The sequence below is a fragment of the Haematobia irritans genome, chromosome 3 (assembly GCF_050003625.1).
Source record: "Haematobia irritans isolate KBUSLIRL chromosome 3, ASM5000362v1, whole genome shotgun sequence".
Lineage (NCBI taxonomy): Eukaryota > Metazoa > Arthropoda > Insecta > Diptera > Muscidae > Haematobia > Haematobia irritans.
Genome location: NC_134399.1, coordinates 47,291,037 through 47,316,202, shown reverse-complemented (window position 1 = coordinate 47,316,202; position 25,166 = coordinate 47,291,037). Strand labels below are relative to the sequence as shown.

At 34.1% G+C, this 25,166-nt stretch overlaps 1 protein-coding gene across 1 annotated transcript in view; it reads right to left on the bottom strand.

Moving 5' to 3' along the window:
- Window positions 1-25,166, bottom strand: part of Rbcn-3A (rabconnectin-3 alpha) — a 668,488-nt gene that overhangs the window by 234,952 nt on the left and 408,370 nt on the right. The window contains exons 15-16 of the mRNA XM_075299033.1: window positions 22,030-22,108; window positions 11,747-12,016 (exon numbers count right to left, since the gene is read on the bottom strand). Of these exons, the coding sequence (XP_075155148.1) occupies window positions 11,747-12,016; window positions 22,030-22,108 (349 nt within the window). The remainder of the gene's footprint in view (window positions 1-11,746; window positions 12,017-22,029; window positions 22,109-25,166) is intronic.

Genomic DNA, 25,166 nt, shown 5'->3' with positions numbered 1-25,166 from the left:
CCAAGTTATAAAAAATTGAATTAAAAGAACTTCCTGGGTAGTTAAAATAAAGAACATCATTGGAAGTGCTTTTAAAGTTGTGCCTTTGGAAGAACTTCCAAATTTTTTTTGCTGGGTAAATAAATAAAAAAATAATGAAAATATAATTGAAGCTGTGTCTGTTGACTTTTTACGTCCATGAAAGTTCTTTTGTAAAGGTTTTGCAAATTACTAGAATTTTCAATTTTTTTTATTAAGTTTAAATGGAAAAAATATATTTCTACAAAAATATACGTCGAAAGTAACAAAGTATAAACGATGTCCAACATAAAAAAACAATTTGAAACTATGTTTTTAGTTTTTCATATATACTAATAAAGAACATCTCGAAAAGTATTTATAATGTTATACTTTGGTGTCAAATTACGATTATACAAGAAACATTTGAATTGACGTTTCGTGTTTGATGGCGTTTGTGGCTGAGTGTGTTAAACCGTTCTGGTGCCAATAAACCCACACTCGTAGAAACAAGTATATACAGCAGTAAGTTCGGCCGGACCGATTCTTAAATACCCACCACCATGAATCAAATATTTTGGTTTCCTTTGAAATTTCAGGGGGGTTTGATGACAGATCAAGCAGAGCAGTTCAACCACTACACTTGCCGAAGATAACTTTAAAGATTTTACCTATGAAGACTATATCAGATTCTGGATTTATACACCCAGAACAAAAGGGACTCTAATGCCAACTGAACTTTATTTTAGTTCATGAAGATTAGTTGATTTTAGCTAAGTTTTGCACAATATGAGTAAATGTTCCTTATTTGAATAATTTTTTGCTAACTTTAATGACGTGAACTAAAAATAAGAGAAAAAGTTGTATACAAATATAGTGCACAATTTTACTAAAAAATAAAATAGTTCATATTTTCCTAAAATGACAGAAGTTTGCTTAAATTGAGTTCATAAGTCTCTCAAATGAGTAAATTTTACTAAAATTGTACCACAATATGACATATGCTATCCTCATGCTCTGCATTATAAAACATTAGATGCATTTGGCTCTTTAAAATCCCCTTCTGTAGATAATTCTTGCAATGTTTTCCTTTCTATAGACTACTAATCTACTTAATGAGATCTAATATATTCAAAATATAAGCTCATTGTATCATATTAAGTTCTAATTCCAATATCTAGTTGCTAGTTCTCATATAAAAAAAGGTTATTATAATTTGTAATTACAATAAATTAAGTAATAAATAAATAAATAATGAAAATATAATTGAAGCTGTGTCTGTTGACTTCAGCGTTGCCAGAATTGTTTCACCAAAAACCGCTAGATTTGTCCAAAAAACTAGCCAAAAAAAGCTAAAAAATGTTAAAAAGCTAGAAAAAAGGCTAAATTTTTTTGTCACATTTTTGATTGAAATTTAACAAACTTAAAGGCTTTATTTCACTTAAAATGCATATTATTTTAATTGTATTCATTTTATTTCCATTTCTGTGAGACTGTAAGAAAATCTATGTCATATTAGCTCTGTTTGTTTCCTTTTTTCCCGGTAAACTTGCAATTATCAGCTGGTTAATCATCAACAAGTCCAATGTCACATAGAACTGCATTAGAAAATATCAATATCTTTCGTTTTAACTGAATTAATGATAAATTCGTGAACGTGTACACTTCTCCTAATATTACTCAAGAGAATAAAACACATTCTAACTGTCTTGCAAGTTTATACTGAATAACTTTTATTCGAAAATTTCCCATAAAAACCTAGTGTCCAATTTTCGTAAATGTAAATCCATTCCATTAATAAATAGCAGATTTACTTTGATCCTATCACTACGAATTTTTTATTGCATTTTTTTGATGTTAAAAAATAATACCACATTCAAAACTTTATTTCCTTAATTATTTCTATGTTCGGTTGCAAAGATTTTGTACACTAATGATTTTGGTATTGATTCAGAGTCAAATTTGAATATATTCGTTTTTTCATCTTTTTCTTTATGAGCTATCACAGTGCTTTAAAAACGTGCTAACGCAACTAAAATTTCCAAATTCAGACTCGACTTTAAGTAGAAATTATTCTGTGTATACGTCTTTAAAATAAAATGTTAAAAAACCTCTTCTATTTTTGAACGCTATTTTGGTTTGTGGTCAAGATACAAAAACTCCACAAATTTAAAGACTATTTAATTAATTTTAAGAATTTTTTAGAATTGACCCTAGCCTTCTTTCATGAAAAGATACCCATTTTTACGTTGAATCACTTAACTATAAGGACAAAACTATTTTATCGGCTTTTGGACAAGGAAAACAGTTTATAACATATAAGAGAAATTCACAAATGCTATTATAACCAAAATTCGCGTTCGTATTTTAAAGACATGAAATCTTTGGCCTCATGACAATATTTTTTCAGTGTACAAAGCAATTCACATCTACTATTTTAATTTAGTAATATCATAATAACTTTAGAATACGTATTAAATATAATAACATAACAAGTATATACGGCCGTAAGTTCGGCCAGGCCGAAGCTTATGTACCCTCCATCATGGATTGCGTAGAAACTTCTTCTAAACACTGCCATCCACAATCGAATTACTTAAGTTGCGGTAACGCTTGCCGATGGCAAGGTATCTTAAAACCTCCTAACACCATCTTCTAAATTGTATGTAAGTCCATACGTGGTATATATTAAATCAAAGAAGATCGATCCAATACGTACAGTTTGTCAAGAAAGTGTTTTGACAATGGGATAAAAATTATGTTTTGTTCCAAAATTAAATATAATGAAATTTAAAAAAAAATATTTTATTATGTATTTTGCAAAGTATACATACGTACACAGAATTAAAAATTTAATAAAATATTTAATATTTCAATTATTTCTAGAATTTGAAATATTTGGCAATGTCAAAAGACTTTCTTGACATACTGTATATAATTCAGTTTGACAAAGTAGACATAAAATTTTGACAACAGAAATAAAATTTTCTATAGAAATAAAATTTTCACAAAATTTTCTATAGAAATAAACTTTTGACAAAATTTTCTATAGAAATAAAATCTTGGTAGATTATTTTTGGCTCGAGTGGCAACCATGATTATGAACCGAATCAAAATTGAACAAAATTTTCTATAGAAATAAAATTTTGACAATGATGAAAATTTTATTATGAACCGAATAAAATTTTGACAACATTTTCTATAGAAATAAAATTTTGACAAAATTTTCTATAGAAATAAAATTTTGGTAGACTATTTTTGGCTCTAGTGGCAACCATGATTATGAACCGATATGGACCAATTTTTGTGTGATTAGACCAATTTTGGTATGGTTGTTAGCGACCATATAAAGGGTGATTTGTTAAGAGCTTGACAACTTTTTTTAAAAAAAAAACGCATAAAATTTGCAAAATCTCATCGGTTCTTTATTTGAAACGTTAGATTGGTCCATGACATTTACTTTTTGAAGATAATTTCATTTAAATGTTGACCGCGGCTGCGTCTTAGGTGGTCCATTCGGAAAGTCCAATTTTGGGCAACTTTTTCGAGCATTTCGGCCGGAATAGCCCGAATTTCTTCGGAAATGTTGTCTTCCAAAGCTGGAATAGTTGCTGGCTTATTTCTGTAGACTTTAGACTTGACGTAGCCCCACAAAAAATAGTCTAAAGGCGTCAAATCGCATGATCTTGGTGGCCAACTTACCGGTCCATTTCTTGAGATGAATTGTTCTCCGAAGTTTTCCCTCAAAATGGCCATAGAATCGCGAGCTGTGTGGCATGTAGCGCCATCTTGTTGAAACCACATGTCAACCAAGTTCAGTTCTTCCATTTTTGGCAACAAAAAGTTTGTTAGCATCGAACGATAGCGATCGCCATTCACCGTAACGTTGCGTCCAACAGCATCTTTGAAAAAATACGGTCCAATGATTCCAGCGTACAAACCACACCAAACAGTGCATTTTTCGGGATGCATGGGCAGTTCTTGAACGGCTTCTGGTTGCTCTTCACTCCAAATGCGGCAATTTTGCTTATTTACGTAGCCATTCAACCAGAAATGAGCCTCATCGCTGAACAAAATTTGTCGATAAAAAGCGGATTTTCTGCCACTGATTTTGGTAATAAAATTCAATGATTTGCAAGCGTTGCTCGTTAGTAAGTCTATTCATGATGAAATGTCAAAGCATACTGAGCATCTTTCTCTTTGACACCATGTCTGAAATCCCACGTGATCTGTCAAATACTAATGCATGAAAATCCTAACCTCAAAAGAATCACCCTTTACTAACACCACGTTCCTAATTTGAACCGGATCGGATGAATTTTGCTCCTCCAAGAGGCTCCGGAGGTCAAATCTGCAGAACATTTTATATGGGGGATATATATAATTATGGACCGATATGGACCAATTCTGGCACGCTTGTTAAAGATCATATACTAACACCATGTTCCAAATTACAACCGGATTGGGTGAAATTTGCTTCTCTTGGATACTTCGCAAGCCAAATCTGGGGATCGGTTTATATGGGGGCTATATATAATTATGAACCGATGTGGACCAATTTTTGCATGGTTGTTAGAGACCATATACCAATATCATGTACCAAATTTCAGGCGGATCGGATGAAATTTGCTTCTCTTTGAGGCTTCGCAAGCCAAATCTGGGGATCGGTTTATATGGGGGCTATATATAATTAAGGACCGATATAGACCAATTTTTGCATGGTTGTTAGAGACCATATACCAACATCATGTACCAAATTTCAGCCGGATCGGATGAAATTTTCTTCTCTTTGAGGCTCCGCAAGCCAAATCTGGGGATCGGTTTATATGGGGGCTATATATAATTATGGACCGATGTGGACCAATTTTTGCATGCTTGTTAGAGACCATATACCAACATCATGTACCAAATTTCAGCCGGATCGGATGCAATTTGCTTCGCTTTGAGGCTTCGCAAGCCAAATCTGTGGATCGGTTTATATGGGGGCTATATATAATTATGGACCGATATGGACCAATTCTGGCACGCTTGTTAAAGATCATATACTAACACCATGTTCCAAATTACAACCGGATTGGGTGAAATTTGCTTCTCTTGGATACTTCGCAAGCCAAATCTGGGGATCGGTTTATATGGGGGCTATATATAATTATGAACCGATGTGGACCAATTTTTGCATGGTTGTTAGAGACCATATACCAACATCATGTACCAAATTTCAGCCGGATCGGATGAAATTTTCTTCTCTTTGAGGCTCCGCAAGCCAAATCTGGGGATCGGTTTATATGGGGGCTATATATAATTATGGACCGATGTGGACCAATTTTTGCATGGTTGTTAGAGACCATATACCAACACCATGTACCAAATTTCAGCCGGATCGGATGAAATTTGCTTCTCTTGTAGGCTCCGCAAGCCAAATCTGGGGATCGGTTTATATGGGGGCTATATATAATTATGGACCGATGTGGACCAATTTTTGCATGGTTGTTAGAGACCCTATACCAACACCATGTACCAAATTTCAGCCGGATCGGATGAAATATGCTTCTGTTAGAGGCTCCACAAGCCAAATCTAAGGGTCCCTTTATATGGGGGCTATACGTAAAAGTGGACCGATATGGCCCATTTTCAATACCATCCGACCTACATCGATAACAACTACTTGTGCCAAGTTTCCAGTCGATAGCTTGTTTCGTTCGGAAGTTAGCGTGATTTCAACAGACGGACGGACGGACGGACGGACGGACGGACATGCTTAGATCGACTCAGAATTTCACCACGACCCAGAATATAAAGGGTGATTTGTTAAGAGCTTGATAACTTTTTTTTTTTTAAAAAAACGCATAAAATTTGCAAAATCTCATCGGTTCTTTATTTGAAACGTTAGATTGGTCCATGACATTTACTTTTTGAAGATAATTTCATTTAAATGTTGACCGCGGCTGCGTCTTAGGTGGTCCATTCGGAAAGTCCAATTTTGGGCAACTTTTTCGAGCATTTCGGCCGGAATAGCCCGAATTTCTTGGGAAATGTTGTCTTCCAAAGCTGGAATAGTTGCTGGCTTATTTCTGTAGACTTTAGATATGACGTAGCCCCACAAAAAATAGTCTAAAGGCGTCAAATCGCATGATCTTGGTGGCCAACTTACCGGTCCATTTCTTGAGATGAATTGTTCTCCGAAGTTTTCCCTCAAAATGGCCATAGAATCGCGAGCTGTGTGGCATGTAGCGCCATCTTGTTGAAACCACATGTCAACCAAGTTCAGTTCTTCCATTTTTGGCAACAAAAAGTTTGTTAGCATCGAACGATAGCGATCGCCATTCACCGTAACGTTGCGTCCAACAGCATCTTTGAAAAAATACGGTCCAATGATTCCACCAGCGTACAAACCACACCAAACAGTGCATTTTTCGGGATGCATGGGCAGTTCTTGAACGGCTTCTGGTTGCTCTTCACTCCAAATGCGGCAATTTTGCTTATTTACGTAGCCATTCAACCAGAAATGAGCCTCATCGCTGAACAAAATTTGTCGATAAAAAAGCGGATTTTCTGCCAACTTTTCTAGGGCCCATTCACTGAAAATTCGACGTTGTGGCAGATCGTTCGGCTATTCATGATGAAATGTCAAAGCATACTGAGCATCTTTCTCTTTGACACCATGTCTGAAATCCCACGTGATCTGTCAAATACTAATGCATGAAAATCCTAACCTCAAAAGAATCACCCTTTATATACTTTATGGGGTCTTAGAGCAATATTTCGATGTGTTACAAACGGAATGACAAAGTTAATATACCCCCATTCCTATGATGGAGGGTATAAAAAGGATAAACGAGTCAAATGCTATTATTCCTAATATTCCTAATAATTTACTGACAGTTTATATAAGGAATTTGTATGGTAATAGTAGATTTAAAGTTTACGATAACTTTTATGAATACGAGGAAAAAACTTTACAACAATGTGTATTTGCTGCAAAAATGCCCGCATAATGGCTGGAATAATTATTAAGGCTTCAATTGAGCTTTGAAATATGCGGAAAACATTATTATGGCAGCAAGACTTAGATAAAAACGAAGTTTTATCCATATTTCAATAGGAACATGTCGAAAATAAAAAAGCCAAAAATAGCTAAAAGGGTCATGAAAAAAAGCCAGAAAAAAGCTAAAAGCTAAATGCATTTTTTTCCCGCTAAACGTCTTCAAAACAAGCCAAATCTAGCGGGAAAAGAGCTAAATTGGCAACGCTGGTTGACTTTTTACTTCCATGGAAGTTCTTCTGTGAAGGTTTTGCAAATTACTAGAATTTTCAATTTTTTTATTAAGTTTAAATGGAAAAAATATATTTCTACAAAAATATACGTCAAAGGTAACAAAGTATAAACGATGTCCAACATAGAAAACAATTTGAAACTATGTTCATACATACTAATAAAGAACATCTCGAAAAGTATTTATAATGTTATACTTTGGTGTCAAATTACGATTAGGAGCAGTAAGTTCGGCCGGGCCGACTCTTAAATACCCACCATCATGAATCAAATATTTTGGTTTCCTTTGCAATTTCAGGGGGGTTTGATGACAGATCAAGCAGAGCAGTTCAACCACTACGCTTGCCGAAGATAACTTTAAAGATTTTACCTATGAGACTATATCAGATTCTGGATTTATACACCCAGAAAAAATAAAATAGTTCATATTTTCCTAAAATGGCAGAAGTTTGCTTAAATTGAGTTCATAAGTCTCTCAAATGAGTAAATTTTACTAAAATTGTACCTGTCATGAACTTCGTACAGCGCTAAAGACATTTTAACAATTTTTAAATCCAATTTCTTTCAAGATATGAAATTTTACTAAACAACAGAAAAAATTAATTAATTTTAATAATATTTCTTCAATTTGATAAAAATTATTAACTTATTTGCAACATGTTGCAATTAGAAAACTATTTTAGTTAAAATTTTCTAAAATAAACCTACATTTTCTTCCACGATGGGTTCACTTTTTTTTGGGTGTAAGAACCATTTTTGTTTGAGTTTTAGAGGAATCATTAACATCTCTTGTAAGTGTGCAAGAAAATTATAAAATAACGTCTTGACTTGAAATTTTAAATCTGTACACCCGAGAAGTAAAATCTGGAAATTTTACATCGAGTTTCCAGCAATTTTCATCATCAGTGCGCCTTCTATACCTCCAAGAAGTGAAATCGGTCTCGGGGGCTATACCAAAACATGGGCCGATACACGCCATTTTCGGCAGACCTCTTTATGGTTCTAAAATACCTCTAGATTTCCAATTTCAGGTAAATTGGATAAAAACTGCGGATTCTAGAAGCCCAAGAAGTAAAATCGGGAGATCGGTCTACGAGGGCGGTTCGGAAACTTCTTAGCCTATCAATGAAAGAGAATAGTTAGTTTTTCAAAAATATTTTTAGTTTTCAATATAATGTCCTGAAACTTCAATACACTTAGTCCAACGCTTTTCTAGCAATTCTATTCCTTGATTAAAATAGTTTTCCTCAAGGTCTTCAAAATAGTGGTTTACAACTGTAATTGCATCTTCATTTGAGGTAAAACGCTTCCCAGCAAGGATTTTTTTTAGATTTGGGAACAATTAAAAGTCACTGGGAGCTAAATCAGGAGAATAAAGTGGATGGTCAAGCAACTCGTACTGTAATTCGCTGATTTTAGCCATTGTTAAAACACTCTTGTGCGCTGGTGCGTTGTCTTGATGAAAAATTATTTTTTTTTTTTTGTAAGCCAGGACGTTTTTCTCGAATTTGTACATTTAATTGATTCAAAAGGTTGCAATAGTACTCTGAATTTATTGTTTTACCCTTTTGCATATAGTCAATCAATAAAATACCTTTGAAGTTCCAAAAAACCGTTGCCATAACCTTACCAGCCGATTGAATTGTTTTTGCCTTCTTTGGGGCACTTCCTCGATCCAAACAAGCTTGAGAAATGATCATTATTATGCGTTTTTGATCGACTGTTAACAAATGCGGCACCCATCTTGCAGAAAGCTTCTGTAGTTCTTCATGCAAAATTAAATGGACTCGATCTGTTTAGACCGCGCTTTTTGTGCTAGGCTAAGAAATTTCCGACTGCCCTCGTATATGGGGGCTACACCAAAACATGGGCCGATACTCACAGATTTACCTCTAGATTTCCAATTTCAGGCAAATTGGATAAAAACTACGGTTTCTATAAGCCCAAGAAGTAAAATCGGAAGATCGGTCTATATGGGCGCTATACCAAAACATGGACCGATTTTTTGGCACACCTCTTTATGGTCCTAAAATAGCTCTAGATTTCTAATGTCAGGCAAATTGGATAAAAACTACGACTTCTATAAGCCCAAGACCCCAAATCGGGAGGTCGGTTTATATAGGGACTATATCAAAACCTGGACCGAGCCCATCTTCGAACTTGACCTGCCTGCAGACAAAAGACGAGTTTGTGCAAAATTTCAGTACGATTGCTTCATTATTGAAGACTGTAGCGTGATTACAACATACAGACAGACGGACATGATTATATCGTCTTAGAATTTCTCCCTTAAGAATATATATATACTTTATATAGTCGGAAATCGATATTTGAATGTGTTACAAACGGAATGACAAACTTATTATACCCCCGTCACAATTCTATGGTGCTGGGTATAAAAAGGTGATTCGTGGCCATTACCGGTTGGTTTTAATAGGTTGACTTACGTTACGTTTTAATTTTGATACCGCTTTAAATCAAATGATTACCATCCTGTATTATTATGATATTAAGTATCAAACGATAATTATGTGTAGCCGTTGCTGAAAACTAGTTGGTCGCATTGGTAGTTTATTTTTTAACATAATGCAAACGACATTGTTTGTAGGAAAAAAATTACGACCAAAGAAAATAATTTTTTAATCATTATTAAAATTTACTAATGCGAACATTCTTTCATTAGATGTATGTGGCATACACAATGCTTCCACAATACACAAATTGACGGTTGCAGTGCCTGCGATGGGACTTATGTATGTTAAATCTGAATTTGTATAAAAGTTTTTCATGGAAAAATTTGAAGTGTATGTATATACGATATCCCTTCAGTTCGTTGGACTGGTATCAAACCGGTCGCTTCACTTGTCCTTTATAACCGGTACAGGTCCTTTAATCGGTTAGGTGACCGGTGAAATTAACAGGGAGTTGTCATAGGAAGGGTCAATTGACCCCCACATAGATACCTACTAACCAATATTTTGACCGGTTGTTTTCAACCCATCAATTACACGCACAGAAAAAACATGTTTGGGTATCCATTTAATGCTTATATAGAGCTTGTAATTGTCGCGAAAACCATGTATTTTATATTTGTGAAAATAATTTTCTAGCCGAGAAAAAACATGTTCTATCATTTAAATGATAGAATTTGAGGCCATTACATGGTCAGGAAAATCACTTTTGCAAGGAAAAAAGTATTATTATAGGTTACGTATAGATATGTCTAGAACCATGGTCATAAAATTCATGTACATATTTTTCGTGACCATTTAATTTTTCAACTTTTTTGCAACGAAAAGAATTTTATAAAAACATTGAGCAGGTACATACGATTTTCATTTTGCTTGGAATGGACGGAGGATACGGAATTACTGTGTTTTGTGTTAATTAATTTATTCATACGCGGCACATGGTTTTATGTGAGCATAAAATAAGGGACGTAAATATGGAATGATTACTTATTGTCTCTGTTATGCTGCCAGTAAACCCAGGTTCAACCCCTGGTCGAAGCGAAACAGTTTTTCAAATTGTAAAAGTTTGATAATAAGAAAATAAAAGTAAAAAAAAAAAACAACAAAAAGTAAAATTGGTGGAAAAAATTGATTTTTAGATTTCTACATTCAGAAGAAGTACTGTCTCTCTAACATGTCTATTTGAACTGGTTACACGCAGAGAAGAAACATGATTGTCACAATCATATTCGAAGAGCAAAATAATATGAAAGGAACTATTTTTGCCACGACATTTTCACCTGCAACCATGTTGACTCAGTGAACATGGTTCTAAGAAAACTAAAATTATCCTCATCTAAAATGTTATTATATTGATAAAAAGAATTTTGTTTGAATCAAAAGACAATGAACCCATCCGATTATTTTCTTCAGTTAGGTATAGTGGCAGCCACATTTTTTAAGGCTCACTCAGACTATTCAGTCTATTGTGATACCACAGTGGTGAACTTCCCTCTTATCACTGAGTGCTATGAGTTCTATGTTAACCTCAATGACAGTGAAACCACTTAAAGAAGCTTTGAAACACTCAGAAATTTCACCAGCATTACTGAGGTGGGATAATCCACCACTGAAAACTTTTTGGTGTTTGGTCGAAACTGGGGTTGAACCCACGAACCTGTGTATGCCTTAAAAAAAAAACGGGTGGCCACTTGAACCTAACCTAAACCAAACTCAGACTAGAACTCATATAGATACTATAGGCTAGGTTAGGTGGTGGCAGCCCGATTTATTTCAGGCTCACTTAGACTATTCCGTTCATGTGACTTTTAGTTTTGTACCGAATTATTTTCTTCTGTTGAACCAACCAAAAACTTATATAGTATAAATGACAATTTCCTGCAAGGGTGAAAGTAATATGGCGACATCTTTATTGTCCACATCTTGTACTTCAAGTAATGTCTCTTTAAGTTACTGTTTTATAAATATTTTATATATTTTAGGTACAAAAACGAAATATACTTACAAAGAACGATCGATTATTTTGGGATGCAATGCCTGCTTGCCATAAACTAAGATTTCCGTCTCCATCTCCAATACCAAACTTATTGCCTTGTTCAGAAAACCTGCACCTCGTGACTTTGGCAAATGTACCGGATGGTCGTGGAGTGCAAACCACTTGTTGATGACCCCATTCCCAAATTTGAACAGATCCATCCTGCCCTCCAGTTAAATACAGTGGCATCAAAGGATGTGAACTCATTCGTTTTACATTGTCGATTTTGTGTTTTAATATCTATAAAGGTATATATTTACATATTATCTATTTGGCTAAAAACAATAATCATAATCGATCGATACACCCTCTTGGGTATATTAATCTATGTTAGTTAAGAATAATTTCGAAAAAAGTATGTTCCGGTTTGTTTAGATTTCTAAATAGATGAGATTTACTTCACAAACATTAAATTCCTTATATTACTTCACAAAATGTTCCTAAAAATGGTAAATTACAAGCTAATATGAAGAAGTAAAAATGTTTTTTTTTTTATATTATTTTTATTAAATGGTGTTAAGTTTGAACCATTATTCCTTCTATTTATTCAGCAAGAAGTGTGAAAGATATAGCTACAATGAATGAAAAAAATTTCCAAACAGCGAGTTAAAATAAGCCACTGTCTTATTCCACTTGGCCATAATTTTTATTCACAACAACCGTAGTACACAGAAAAAAAAGTGTCTCGTAAATTTAAGAAGATTTTTTTACAAATTTTAAGTAGCAATCGTTTAGTTCATAGCCTACAAAATACGATGGAAATTTCCTTAAAAATTTTCTTAACTGGTAGTTAAAAATTCTTTCGTCATACTATAAAACTACTTATGAAATGTAAAATACTTTCTAAATAATAAGTGTAATTTACTATAAAGAGTTTTTGTATGAGAAAATATTTTTTTACGAAAATTGAACTTGAAAGCGGACAGCAATTTCTTACTGGCAATTCCTATAGTTAATAATAGTTTGTACAACATTTCTCAATGAAATATTTTTAGTTCACATGTAATTAAATTTGTAGACATTTTCGTCAAAAATGGATAGATATCATTTCATGAAGTTTTTGCTAATTTTAAGTTAAACGTTTCATAGTTCTTATACTGATATGCATTTAAGAGTATTGTTTTTAGAGTAAATTGTGGACAGATGCGACGAACTGATGCATAGTACAGAGATCTTTCTCGTCAAAGTGGAATATGTTTAATGTAAAGATGATGTTACTTGATTTTTTTTTTTTGAGTGAGAGCATGCAATGCAATAATGAGAAATGGCAGCGAGTGATGGGGATGTTGTGTATATCTGAGCGTGGGGTTGTTTTTATTTTTGTTCTTTCAGTGGTTTGTGTGTGTGTGTTTATTATTCGCGAATGGTTTGTCTGGATAAGGTGTTGTTTTCAATGAAGGCACATGTGTTTTTGTTGTTGTATAAATGTTTTGGTTTTGCTTGGTTTTGTTTGGCATGCTTCAGTTGTATAGTTGTATAGTTGGCGTGGGCTGTTGCACCTTTTTAGTAAAGGTATGGAATATTTTGGGTTTTTGAGACATATATTGGTGTTTGTTTATTAAAACTTTTAAATGAAAGTTATTAATATTTTAGCGATGAGGTGTACAATGGCGAAGTGATGATCGGTAGCTTAGAAAAAAGTTATTAAGAATGTTCAATATTTAGGAACAAATGCTGAAATGGAAAGTATATTGAAATTGTTTTATCTAATTTAATTTTTATTATTCAATGTAAAAAAATAAATATTCAATTTCAGAGTAACTCCAGATGAATTTGGAAAATTGTTTGTTACACCTCAGCGTATAGTTTAATCATAAATAGGTAAGTGTTCTTTTTTCAATGTGGTTTTCTTTTAAAAAATAATATTATTATATTATTATTTTAACCAGTTTCATGTTTTTCATTGTTGTAAAAAAATATTTAATTTAAGAGCAAGCCCAGATGGATTCGGGCAAGTTTTTATATTTCTCCTCAACGTATAATTTAATAGAGAAGTGGTAAGTTTTCTTTTAAAAATTTGATTTCTTTTCACTAGAATATTTACGTTTTTATGACCTTTTTATTATCAAAATTACATGTTTTTAATACCTTATTTTAGTATTACTTTAATCAAATATTTTTGGAAACCAATTTAATATTTTTAATGTAAAAAACAAATATTTAATTTCAGAATAACAACATTTTTATGAATTGGTAAGCTTTCTTTAACATTCTTTTAACCAGAATATTTACTTTTTTTATGCATATTATTTCTTTAATTAGATTTTTGGAAACCAATTTAATGTTTTTTATTTAATGTAAAAAATAAATATTTAATTTCAGAGTAACCCCAAATGAGTTTCGATAACTTTTTAACCTCAGCGTACAATGTAATAGAGAATTGGTAAGTTTTATATTAAAACTTTGGCTTTCTTTTAACAAGAATATTTATTATATTATGTCCTTCACATCGATAACAACACTATTTTATGAGTTAATATATTACTTAATTCATTATTTCTCTAATTGTTACAGGTACAAACTTTATGAGGTACGTTTATCTAAGAAAAGTTGAATTCCTTACACCATTTAATAAAATGCCCCAAAATAAGTTAAGTTACAAGCTAATTTAAAGAGCTAAAACATTATATTTTATTACATGTTAATTTTTAACAATTTTCATTATTCCTTCCATTTTTTTCAGCAAGATATGTGAAAAATATACTTACGATGAATAAAAAACTAAGGAAAAGTCAAAATGTCCAAAAAGCGAGTGTTGAAGATTTGAGCCTTTTCAAACCTTTTTTCCAAAAAATAAACTAAAACCAATTAATTTTAGACCTTTTTTAACAATTTTATTTTCTCGTATATTTTATACAATGCGAAAGCTCAAGAACGATAATGAATACTAAAAGAAATTTATATCAGCCAGCCGTCACGAACCGCTAAACAGAAAATCACTGCTTTAAAATGAAAGTAAGAAAAGGACAGCAGACAAGTTGTTGGCCTTGAACGTTGGTGAAAAGTAGCGGTGATCACACCAACAATGTAATCGAGTGACTAGTTATAATAGCATGATATGTTGAGAATAAGGCAGCAGCAAGAATGACGATGAGCGAAGAGAATATTTGTATCATTCAAAACGAAGAAATTGTGTATAAGAGATATGTGGCTTGTGTTGATATCAAGAGCAAACGACGACAACTTTGAGTGGGGATTGCTTAGCTGGTGTGAAACTACGACAAAAAGGGGGTGGTGAAGTGTTTTTGTTCGTAACAAACGACTAGCAACAAAGTAAACAAATGGGGTTTAAAGTGGAATATCGATGATTTTGGTGTTTGGATAAATTTGATAAAAATGAGATCTTCTCTTATTACATGTCTTAACATACTCCCCGCGCCCTTAATTGGAATTAATTGGAAGTTTACAAATCCTTGTTATTGCTCGCTTTTGTTGACCCTCAGCAGTTTTTACAATAACAACTCTGACATGTCCATCTGGCCCTTGTATGGTTTCGACGATTCTTCCCAGTTTCCATTTTAAAGGGGGAAGGTTGTCCTCCTTAATTAAAACCAAATCATTTGTGCTAAGATTGGTGTGTTGTAGTTTCCATTTTGTTTTGCTTTGAAGTTCTCTGATATATTCTGCATGCCATCTCTTCCAAAATGATTGTTGTACCCACTGCATTTGCTGATACCGTTTCAGTGAATCAACCTTTTCGTTTACCACTGAGGGTTCACATATTGTATGAGATGTTCTTCCAATTAAAAAATGAGAAGGAGTCAGAGCACGCAAATCATCCGGGTCACTAGAGAGAGGTGTTAATGGGCGGCTGTTTACAATTGCCTCAGCTTGGCAGCAAACTGTTTGTAATTCATCGTATGTAAACAAGCAATTGCCGAGAGATCTTTGCAGAAAATATTTAGCTTGCTTTACAGCACTCTCCCATAAACCTCCAAAGTGTGGGGAGCGCGGAGGGATAAATTTCCATTGTATACCTTCTTGTCGGCACATTTCTTCTACATTTGTTATGTGTTCTGTGGAGAGAAAGTGTTGCAACATCTCTTTCAATTCTCGATTAGCTCCCACAAAATTTGTGGCGTTATCTGAGTATATGGTATGACACTTTCCACGTCTTGCAACAAACCTTTTTAATGCCGATAAAAACGCTGTGCTGCTGAGGTCTGTAGCTAACTCCATATGTATGGCTTTCGTACTGAAACAAATAAAAACAGCCACATACACTTTAATCAGATTCTTACCTCGCAGTCTTGGTGTAATATGAAACGGTCCGCAGTAATCTACCCCGGTAATAGCAAAGGGATATGTTGGTTCCACTCTATCTTTAGGAAGAGATCCCATTATTTGTTCGGCAATACGAGGTCGACAACGATAACATATTATGCATTGATGTATTACTCGTCGGATTGTATCACGTGAATTTACGATCCAAAATTGATCACGAAGAAGACTGGTTAAAGTTTGAATACCAGCATGCATATGCAATTTATGATAATAGGCAATCAAAACGTCGACAAATGGATGATCATTAGGTAGCAATATTGGATGAACGGTGGCATACGGCAACGAAGAATTTATTAGCCTTCCTCCAACACGAATAATGTTGTTATCCATAAATGGCGACAATTGGCTTAATTTAGACCCAGCCCTCAAATTCTCTTTTCTGGATAATTTTTCATATTCCTCAGAATAACATTCTCTTTGGATTGATATGCATATACACATTAATGCTGAGTTTTCTTCCTCAATGGTTATATCCCCTACGGGTACATCATTTCTTCTCTTACATAAATTAATGAATCTATTTGCATAGGCGAAAACTCTTACGACTCTCTTGAAGCTATTGGCATACTTAAGACCTTTGAACAATGACGGAGATGATGCGACCAACAATGCGGTTGCTTCATGTCGCTCTTCAGGTATAATTGGTTGTGAAGAGGGCTCCAATTGAGGCCATTCATTTACTTCTTTTTGCAGAAATTGTGGCCCATAGAACCACAATTGATTGTCAATCAAGTCTTTGACATTTGCACCGCGTGACACCAAATCAGCAGGGTTCTCTGTTGTAGGACAATGATGCCAAGTATATTGGAACGTAGCTGATTGTATTTTTCGAACTCTATTAGCAACGAACTGATTCCAACGATTAGGGTCACCATTTATCCATGCTAATGCAATTGATGAATCAGACCAACAATGGACATTTGCAGGATTTGGGTTAAAAATTTTGCAAACAGAATCCAGTAGTTCAGCTAATAGCAGTGCGGCACATAGCTCAAGGCGAGGTAGCGTAACTGGTCTAGTTGGAGCAACTCTAGATTTTGCGCAAAGCAATGATGATTCGAAAACACCTTCCTTGCAGACTACATATATACATGCTCCATATGCCTTTGTACTGGCATCTGCAAAACCATGAATTTCAATCTTAGACTTTATATGTACCAACCTTTTTATTTTAAGGTTTTTGATATCTGGCAATGAACGGCAAATGTTTTCCCATTGTGTGGCGATTGAATGAGGTACGCTTTCATCCCAATGTATTTTCAGCTTCCAGAGGCCTTGCATTAATATTTTACATTGTACGATAATTGGGTTTATTAATCCTAGTGGATCAAAAAATGTTGCAATATGCGATAAAATTTTCCGTTTAGTTAATTTTGACGATGTTACAGGTAACTGATAGTAAAAAAGAAATGAATCTGCTGAGGGACTCCACTTTAATCCAAGTGCCTTTATGAATTCCATATCATAAAGCTGAAATGTTGGTTCCCTGTCCGCCATATTAATATCTTTAATTACATTTGAAACATTCGATGCAAACTTTCTCAAAGGAAAGCCACCAGTTTCTAGTAACTTTGTAACTTGGTTTTTAATTTCAATTACCTCGTCTATTGTATCGGCACCAGTCATTAAGTTGTCGACATAAAAATCATTTAAAACTATTTTCGAGCCAAGAGGAAATTTTAATTGTTGGTCCTGGGCTAATTGCTGCAAACACTTTGTTGCCAAATAAGACGCGCACGTAGTTCCATATGTGACGGTTTGTAGTTGATAAATATTAACCGGTTCTGATTGTGAATTTCTCCACAAAATACATTGCCACTTTCTATCGTCAGGGTGTATCATTACCTGGCGATACATTTTTGTAATGTCTGCCATGAGTACAATTTTGTGAGAACGAAAACGAAGAAGAATTGTAAAAAGGTCATCTTGTAGTTTAGGGCCTACTCGAAGAAGATCATTGAGTGATACTCCAGAGGTAGTTTTGCTGGAGCCATCGAAGACAACTCGAAGTTTTGTTGTCGAACTGTCTAGCTTCGTAACATAATGGTGTGGAATATAATTAAACGACGATTGTTTTTGCACAAGCTTCATATGTCCGAGTTCTATGTATTCGTTGATGAAATTGGTGTACTCAACTTTTAGTTCACTATCGCTTTGCATTCTTTTTTCCAATGAGAGAAGTCTTCTATATGCGATATCATATGAATCTCCAAGCTTATCAAACATAGATTTGAATGAAAGACGAACGATGAAGCGGCCTGTTTTGGGACAACGTGTGGTAGTTTGACTAAAATAATTCTCGCAATCTTGCTCTTCGACACTCAATTCGGCGGGTGTGGAATTGATATTCTCTTCTACGATCCAAAATTTTTCTAATATTTTTTCGAGATGGGTGGTTGTTGTTGCAAGAACAGAATATTGAGTAGTCGATGACGCTATGGGTGATTTTGTTATGCCCCCAGCCACTATCCAACCCAAGGAGGTTTTTTGCAAAGTTGGAAGATTTTCTTGAATCTTAATTTGTCCTATCATTAAAAGTTCATAGAAAACACCCGTTCCCAATAACACATCGATTTGACTTGGAATATTAAAATTTGGATCAGCAAGTTTCTTTTTAATGTTCAGTGGTATGTTCCAACCATTGATGTTAAACGCTGTATGTGGTTGATTTCCAGTAATTGAAGGCAAAATAACAGCTTCTACAAAACAGTTAAAAGCATAATGGATAGATTTTAGATTGAAACGACATTGGTTATATGCTTTAATTGAATTTGTTCCAATCCCAGAAATGTCCATATTTATTTTATCGCGTTGTAAACCTAGAATTTGCGCTACACGCTCAGTCACAAAATGCAGCTGTGAAGCTGAATCTAGCATTGCTCGCGCTGTAATCTTCTTTCCCGAAGACGAAACGATTTCCACCAATGCTGTGGCTATAATGATTTCGTTGCCTTTTGTAACTTGAAGAACAACAGGAGTTGATGACTCATCATCAACTTTGGATTTAGTTTTCTCTCTATGGAGCAGCGTATGATGACTCACATTGCATTGCTGACATCGATTCGTTGAAGGACAATTGCTAGACACATGATTTGGAGTCAAACAATTTAAACACAAGCCTTTCTTTTTTATAAGGTCATATCGACCTAAAGGGTCAAGACTCATAAAAACTGTACATCGAAATGGATTATGTTTACCGCCTTGGTCGCAAAGATGACATATTGATTCAGAGACGACAAATGACACTGGTTTTCTATGATGGGAATTAGATTTTGTAAGCCTATCGTTCGCAATAATATCCATAGTTTGACTCTTTTTTTCAAGAAATTTGGTTAGTGAATCCCAATCTGGCAAATAGAATGGTTCCGATGAATGGTTATGGCTATTATTAGAAATTTCTTCCTCCCATTGTGTTTTTGTTTGGATATCGAATTTTGAGACAACGAGATTTAATAAAATTCCGTCAGAAATTTGTGATTTTGAGGCAAATGATTGTATTGCGCGAAGGTTAGCATTGATAGTGTCGACGAAATTTCGAAGTTGCGATGAATTTGGATTTACTAATTTCTCGATGTTAAAGATATCTTGCAAATGAGCATTAAAAATATAACGTTTATTGCCGTACCGAGATGATAAAAGTTCTAAAGCCATTTGGTAATTACTATCTGTAACTTCTAACGAGTGTACTAATTGAGCAGCATCATCTTCCAAACACGATCGAAGGTATTGAAATTTTTCCACATTGGATAGGGATTCATTTTGGTCAACTAACACTGAGAACATATTGTAAAAGTCCAGCCATTGTTTATATTGTCCCCTAAATTTTGACAATTGCAACTTTGGTAGATTAACAGAAACCCTCGATGAATGGTCGTGTTGAGTAATCATTGTGCTATGTAGTGGTGCCGCAAATGATTTTCTTGATGACAAAACATTTACCAGTTTTGCCTTTACACTGCAATACGATGACTCCATATCATCCCGATGAGTTTCATTAAATTGCGTTTCATCCATGTATTCCAAATCGGATTGTAACTGTTCAAAAAGGTTAATTTTGCTTTCCAGAAATTCCAGCTTTACCTCAATTTCGGCTTGCGACAAGTCATCGAATGTTTGAGTATTTAAATTAGACAGTAATTTTACTAATCGATTTCGTTGTAGCATTTTAACTCGGTGCTCCCTTTCAACATTTGGTGATAGTGACTGCGATGACATCATTTTGAAAGTAATTCCTTTTTACGAAGAAACAATCAAATCATCCGGTTCGAAGGACCTTGTTGAAGATTTGAGCCTTTTCAAACCTTTTTTCCAAAAAATAAACTAAAACCAATTAATTTTAGACCTTTTTTAACAATTTTATTTTCTCGTATATTTTATACAATGCGAAAGCTCAAGAACGATAATGAATACTAAAAGAAATTTATATCAGCCAGCCGTCACGAACCGCTAAACAGAAAATCACTGCTTTAAAATGAAAGTAAGAAAAGGACAGCAGACAAGTTGTTGGCCTTGAACGTTGGTGAAAAGTAGCGGTGATCACACCAACAATGTAATCGAGTGACTAGTTATAATAGCATGATATGTTGAGAATAAGGCAGCAGCAAGAATGACGATGAGCGAAGAGAATATTTGTATCATTCAAAACGAAGAAATTGTGTATAAGAGATATGTGGCTTGTGTTGATATCAAGAGCAAACGACGACAACTTTGAGTGGGGATTGCTTAGCTGGTGTGAAACTACGACAAAAAGGGGGTGGTGAAGTGTTTTTGTTCGTAACAAACGACTAGCAACAAAGTAAACAAATGGGGTTTAAAGTGGAATATCGATGATTTTGGTGTTTGGATAAATTTGATAAAAATGAGATCTTCTCTTATTACATGTCTTAACAGCGAGTTAAAATAAACTACTTTCTTGTTCCACGTGGTCATAATTTTTTTCAGAAAAACATAGTATTAAGAACTTTCATCATAAGTTTTAATAATAAACTACTTTTGCTTAAAGAAAGTTAAATTTTAATGTATGAACATTTTCATAATAGTAAAACGGTTTGTTGTTCCTTTAATTATTTAATTTCTCTGTACTGTGGAAGGAGTGATTTAAAAATAGTTTAGTTGTGGACTTTTTAAAGAGACTGTTAACCAATTTTTATTATCGGGTTTCCCAAAAAATAAGCAAGTAAACCAAAATAATACTGACTTTGTAACTTGGTAGGGGTATATAAATCTTATGGTGTTGTAAAAATGAACTAAAATACAATGTTATAGATACACTAAAATTTAAGAGAATTATAAACTAGACAAGTTGAAAAAATATTACTACAGTTTAGTTCATTTTGCAATGGAAAAGGGTTCACTGTTTTTTCAGTGTATAAACAGGCTTCATCACCAAAATAATACGGACTTTTTAACTTGATAGAAGATATACTATGAGTGTCAGAAGTGTGTCAAAACCATAAAACATATATAGGTTTTATTCAACCAAATATAAAATTTTATTCAACCTTATGAAAATAATAGTGAAAAAAACCAATAATAACTTTGCAAAATTCTTTCTTATCAACATTTGTATAAAAAAACTCAACATTTTTCGCGTGAGTCAACATTTGGATCACAACTCATTTATTATTGACTCACTTGGCGTACCGTTATATTCAACGTTATTTTTGCACGAAGTAATGCTAGAAAATGATTATTTATATTACCTTTAGTCATTCCTAATTGATACTTGAAGTGAAAAGATCGATTTAATAGAGAAATCGCAGTCAGAACCATGAGAACTGAAATCTCCGTAGAAACCAAGAAAATCATCTTCGATTGAAGGGAAAATGGCTTTTTGCAATCTCCACCATTTCCTATCTTATTTGATATATATTGTCAAATAAATTTTGTATGTGCGATATTAAGAATTACTTCTACTATGATACTTATCACAAAGGGAGGTTTATGAATTATTTTTGAGCAATACTTACAAGGTCAGTGCCGCGACCAGATTGCGATGAATTTGTGTTATAGTTGCTAGTCGATTCCTGAGATATGCCGTATGTTGTCCTGGAACAAAAAAGATAATATTAATCCACAATAAACAATTGTATAAGGACTCTTTGTTAATTGTTAACTATTACTAGTTTTTAGTGGAAAACGTTCGTGAACACCCGAAACCATTAAAAGCCCTAAAATCTAATGACTATATAACTATAAGAAAATGCAAAAACAAAGAGAACTAAAAGTGCTTCGAATTGGTATTATCTGCCAAATTTATTCTAACAAGTGTATATGAGTGAATACTGAATGCGCTAAAGTGTCCGGAAAAAGTATTTTATCAAGCCACCATTATGGAAGTCGATTTGGCATACAGCCATTTCTGTTCCATCCCAGTAACTGAAGTAATAAATAAAATGGATGCAGGAGATTATCATCTCCTATTTTTTATAGGTACAATAAATTACTAATATTTACATAGGTTACGAACGACATATAGGTATAACTGTTTTCATTTTTAAAAACAACATAACATTTTTTCCAATTTTCATTTTTAGGTCAAGAATTTAAGGACGAATTAAATAAATGAAAGTGTGTATGGCTCCCCAGTCACATGAATATAATATAATTAATACAAAAAATAAAAAAAGAATAAAAAGTCCTATAAGTGTCAGACAGCAATGCTTCAATTTACCGTACTTACTTTAAATAGTCAACTAGTTTCCTTCGATATCGATTACAAGAAATTGAGAAAAGTTGAAGATCAGAAGGCGATTCCACAAAAAACAAACTCGGACTAGAAATGATTGTTCGTATATGTTAGGCTGAATTATAGGAACATTAATCTGTACACTTCTTGTTGAAATAATCAATGCGAACTCACGGGTCAAAGCTTCCGGCTTCCCATACTTAAAAATTTTGTAAAAGTTAAAAACAGACTTCATCTTAATATAATTCCTGAAGGAACATCTTAAGATATCAGGAATACACTGGTTAACTAGATCATGATCCCGAACCCGTAAATTGAACACATATCGGACAGTCTTCTTCACAACTCTTTCCATTCGATTCAAGTTATATGACCAGCTACCGGAATAAACCTCAATACCGTAATTAAGCTGTGACATTAACAAAGAATGTGCTAAACCAAGGCGAACATGCTTTGGCGTATATGCACGCAAAGCATACACTCTCCTCAATGTCAGACACCCTATTTCTCATGATTGTCCAAATAAAGGCTAAAGTCAAGGATAATACCAAGGCACATTAAAGAATTAACATAATTAATTGTCTGACCCCCAATAGAAAGTGTAGGAGAAATGTTTAAACGATTCCTGCAGTGAAAAAGTATTGCCATTGTCTTGGAAGGATTGGAAGGAAAAGTCCCACGATATATTCAAGATAGGAATTAATAGACTTCGGTAGTGTCGCCATTATATGGAAGAAAAATGTCAACGGAAAAACAAAACTGTTGACAAAAAGAATTCCCCATGACGCAAATTACGCCATTAATAAATACCAAAAAAGTATTAGGCCCATGGGGTACACCCGACGTAAGTCTCACAATACTTGATCGGAAACGATTAAAATAAACTGTGACCTTTCCGTTAGATATTAAAAAATTAATTTGCAAGCCGTTTGCGAAAATTTAAAGCTACTGTGAAGTTTGTTAATAAGAAATGAAAAATTAATGCAAACAAACGCCTTGGTACGGTATAATGATACTCAAATGTCAGAAGTGGCATTAAAATTCTTTGATTAGCAAATTGATTGGGATGGAAAGGTAAGTTACTTTCAATCACCCTTATTCCTGAAGTCGCCCTCGTCATCGCTTTTCGTCTGTCGTCACTAATTGGTATTCCGTTTGTCGACATATTCTGTTATCGACGAAAATTGGTACTCCTGGTGTCGTTTTTTGTCGCCGTTAAATTTACCAGTTTTTTAGACTTTTAGACTTTATTCATCGAACAATTGAAAAATAAATTTAAAAAATGGAAATTGGTAAGAGGTAAAGTGACTAATGTACAACAATTACAAAACAAATGGAAACAAGGAACTATAGATCAGCCATTAGATGAGCTAGACGGACTCCAACGATTTAAAACTGGTTTGAACACATGGTTTGCGGATCAATGCGTTTGGACTTTAGAGACAAATGGTAGAAAAGCTGTAACTATTATTTAAAAAAAAAATCTATATTGTTCAAGTATTTATTCCAGCTTCCACTCTATATCAAGGAGTCCTGAGATGACCACGATCACAAATCTATTGATATAAAAATGCGCTATTTATTCTAAATTGACAAAAATCCGTACATATATATAGTAGTTATGGGCATCACATTTACATCGTAGAAAAGAAAACTGCACAATTAAAGTAAACGTGTTGATTTTCAATTCCATTTAATTTTAATACAAATCCTTGGGAACCACCGTGGTGCAATGGTTAGCATGCCCGCCTTGCATACACAAGGTCGTGGGTTCGATTCCTGCTTCGACCGAACACCAAAAAGTTTTTCAGCGGTGGATTATCCCATTCTCAGTAATGCTGGTGACATTTCTGAGGGTTTCAAAGCTTCTCTAAGTGGTTTCACTGCAATGTGGAACGGCGTTCGGACTCGGCTATAAAAAGGAGGCCCCTTGTCATTGAGCTTAACATGGAATCGGGCAGCACTCAGTGATAAGAGAGAAGTTCACCAATGTGGTATCACAATGGACTGAATAGTCTAAGTGAGCCTAATACATTGGGGTGCCACCTACCCTAACCTAACCTAAGTTTTTCAGCGGTGGATTATCCCACCTCAGTAATGCTGGTGACATTTCTGAGGGTTTCAAAGCTTCTCTAAGTGGTTTCACTAGAATGTGGAACGCCGTTCGGACTCGGCTATAAAAAGGAGGTCCCTTGTCATTGAGCTTAACATGGAATCGGGCAGCACTCAGTGATAAGAGAGAAGTTCACCACTGTGGTATCACAATGGACTGAATAGTCTAAGTGAGCCTGATATATCGGGCTGCCACATAACCTAACCTAACCTAACCTAACCTAATAGAAATCCTTCAAGGCCAGTGTTTTATTTTATTTAGAACCAAGCTTAGATAACAATTGTGTCCTTCACGAACTTTGAATG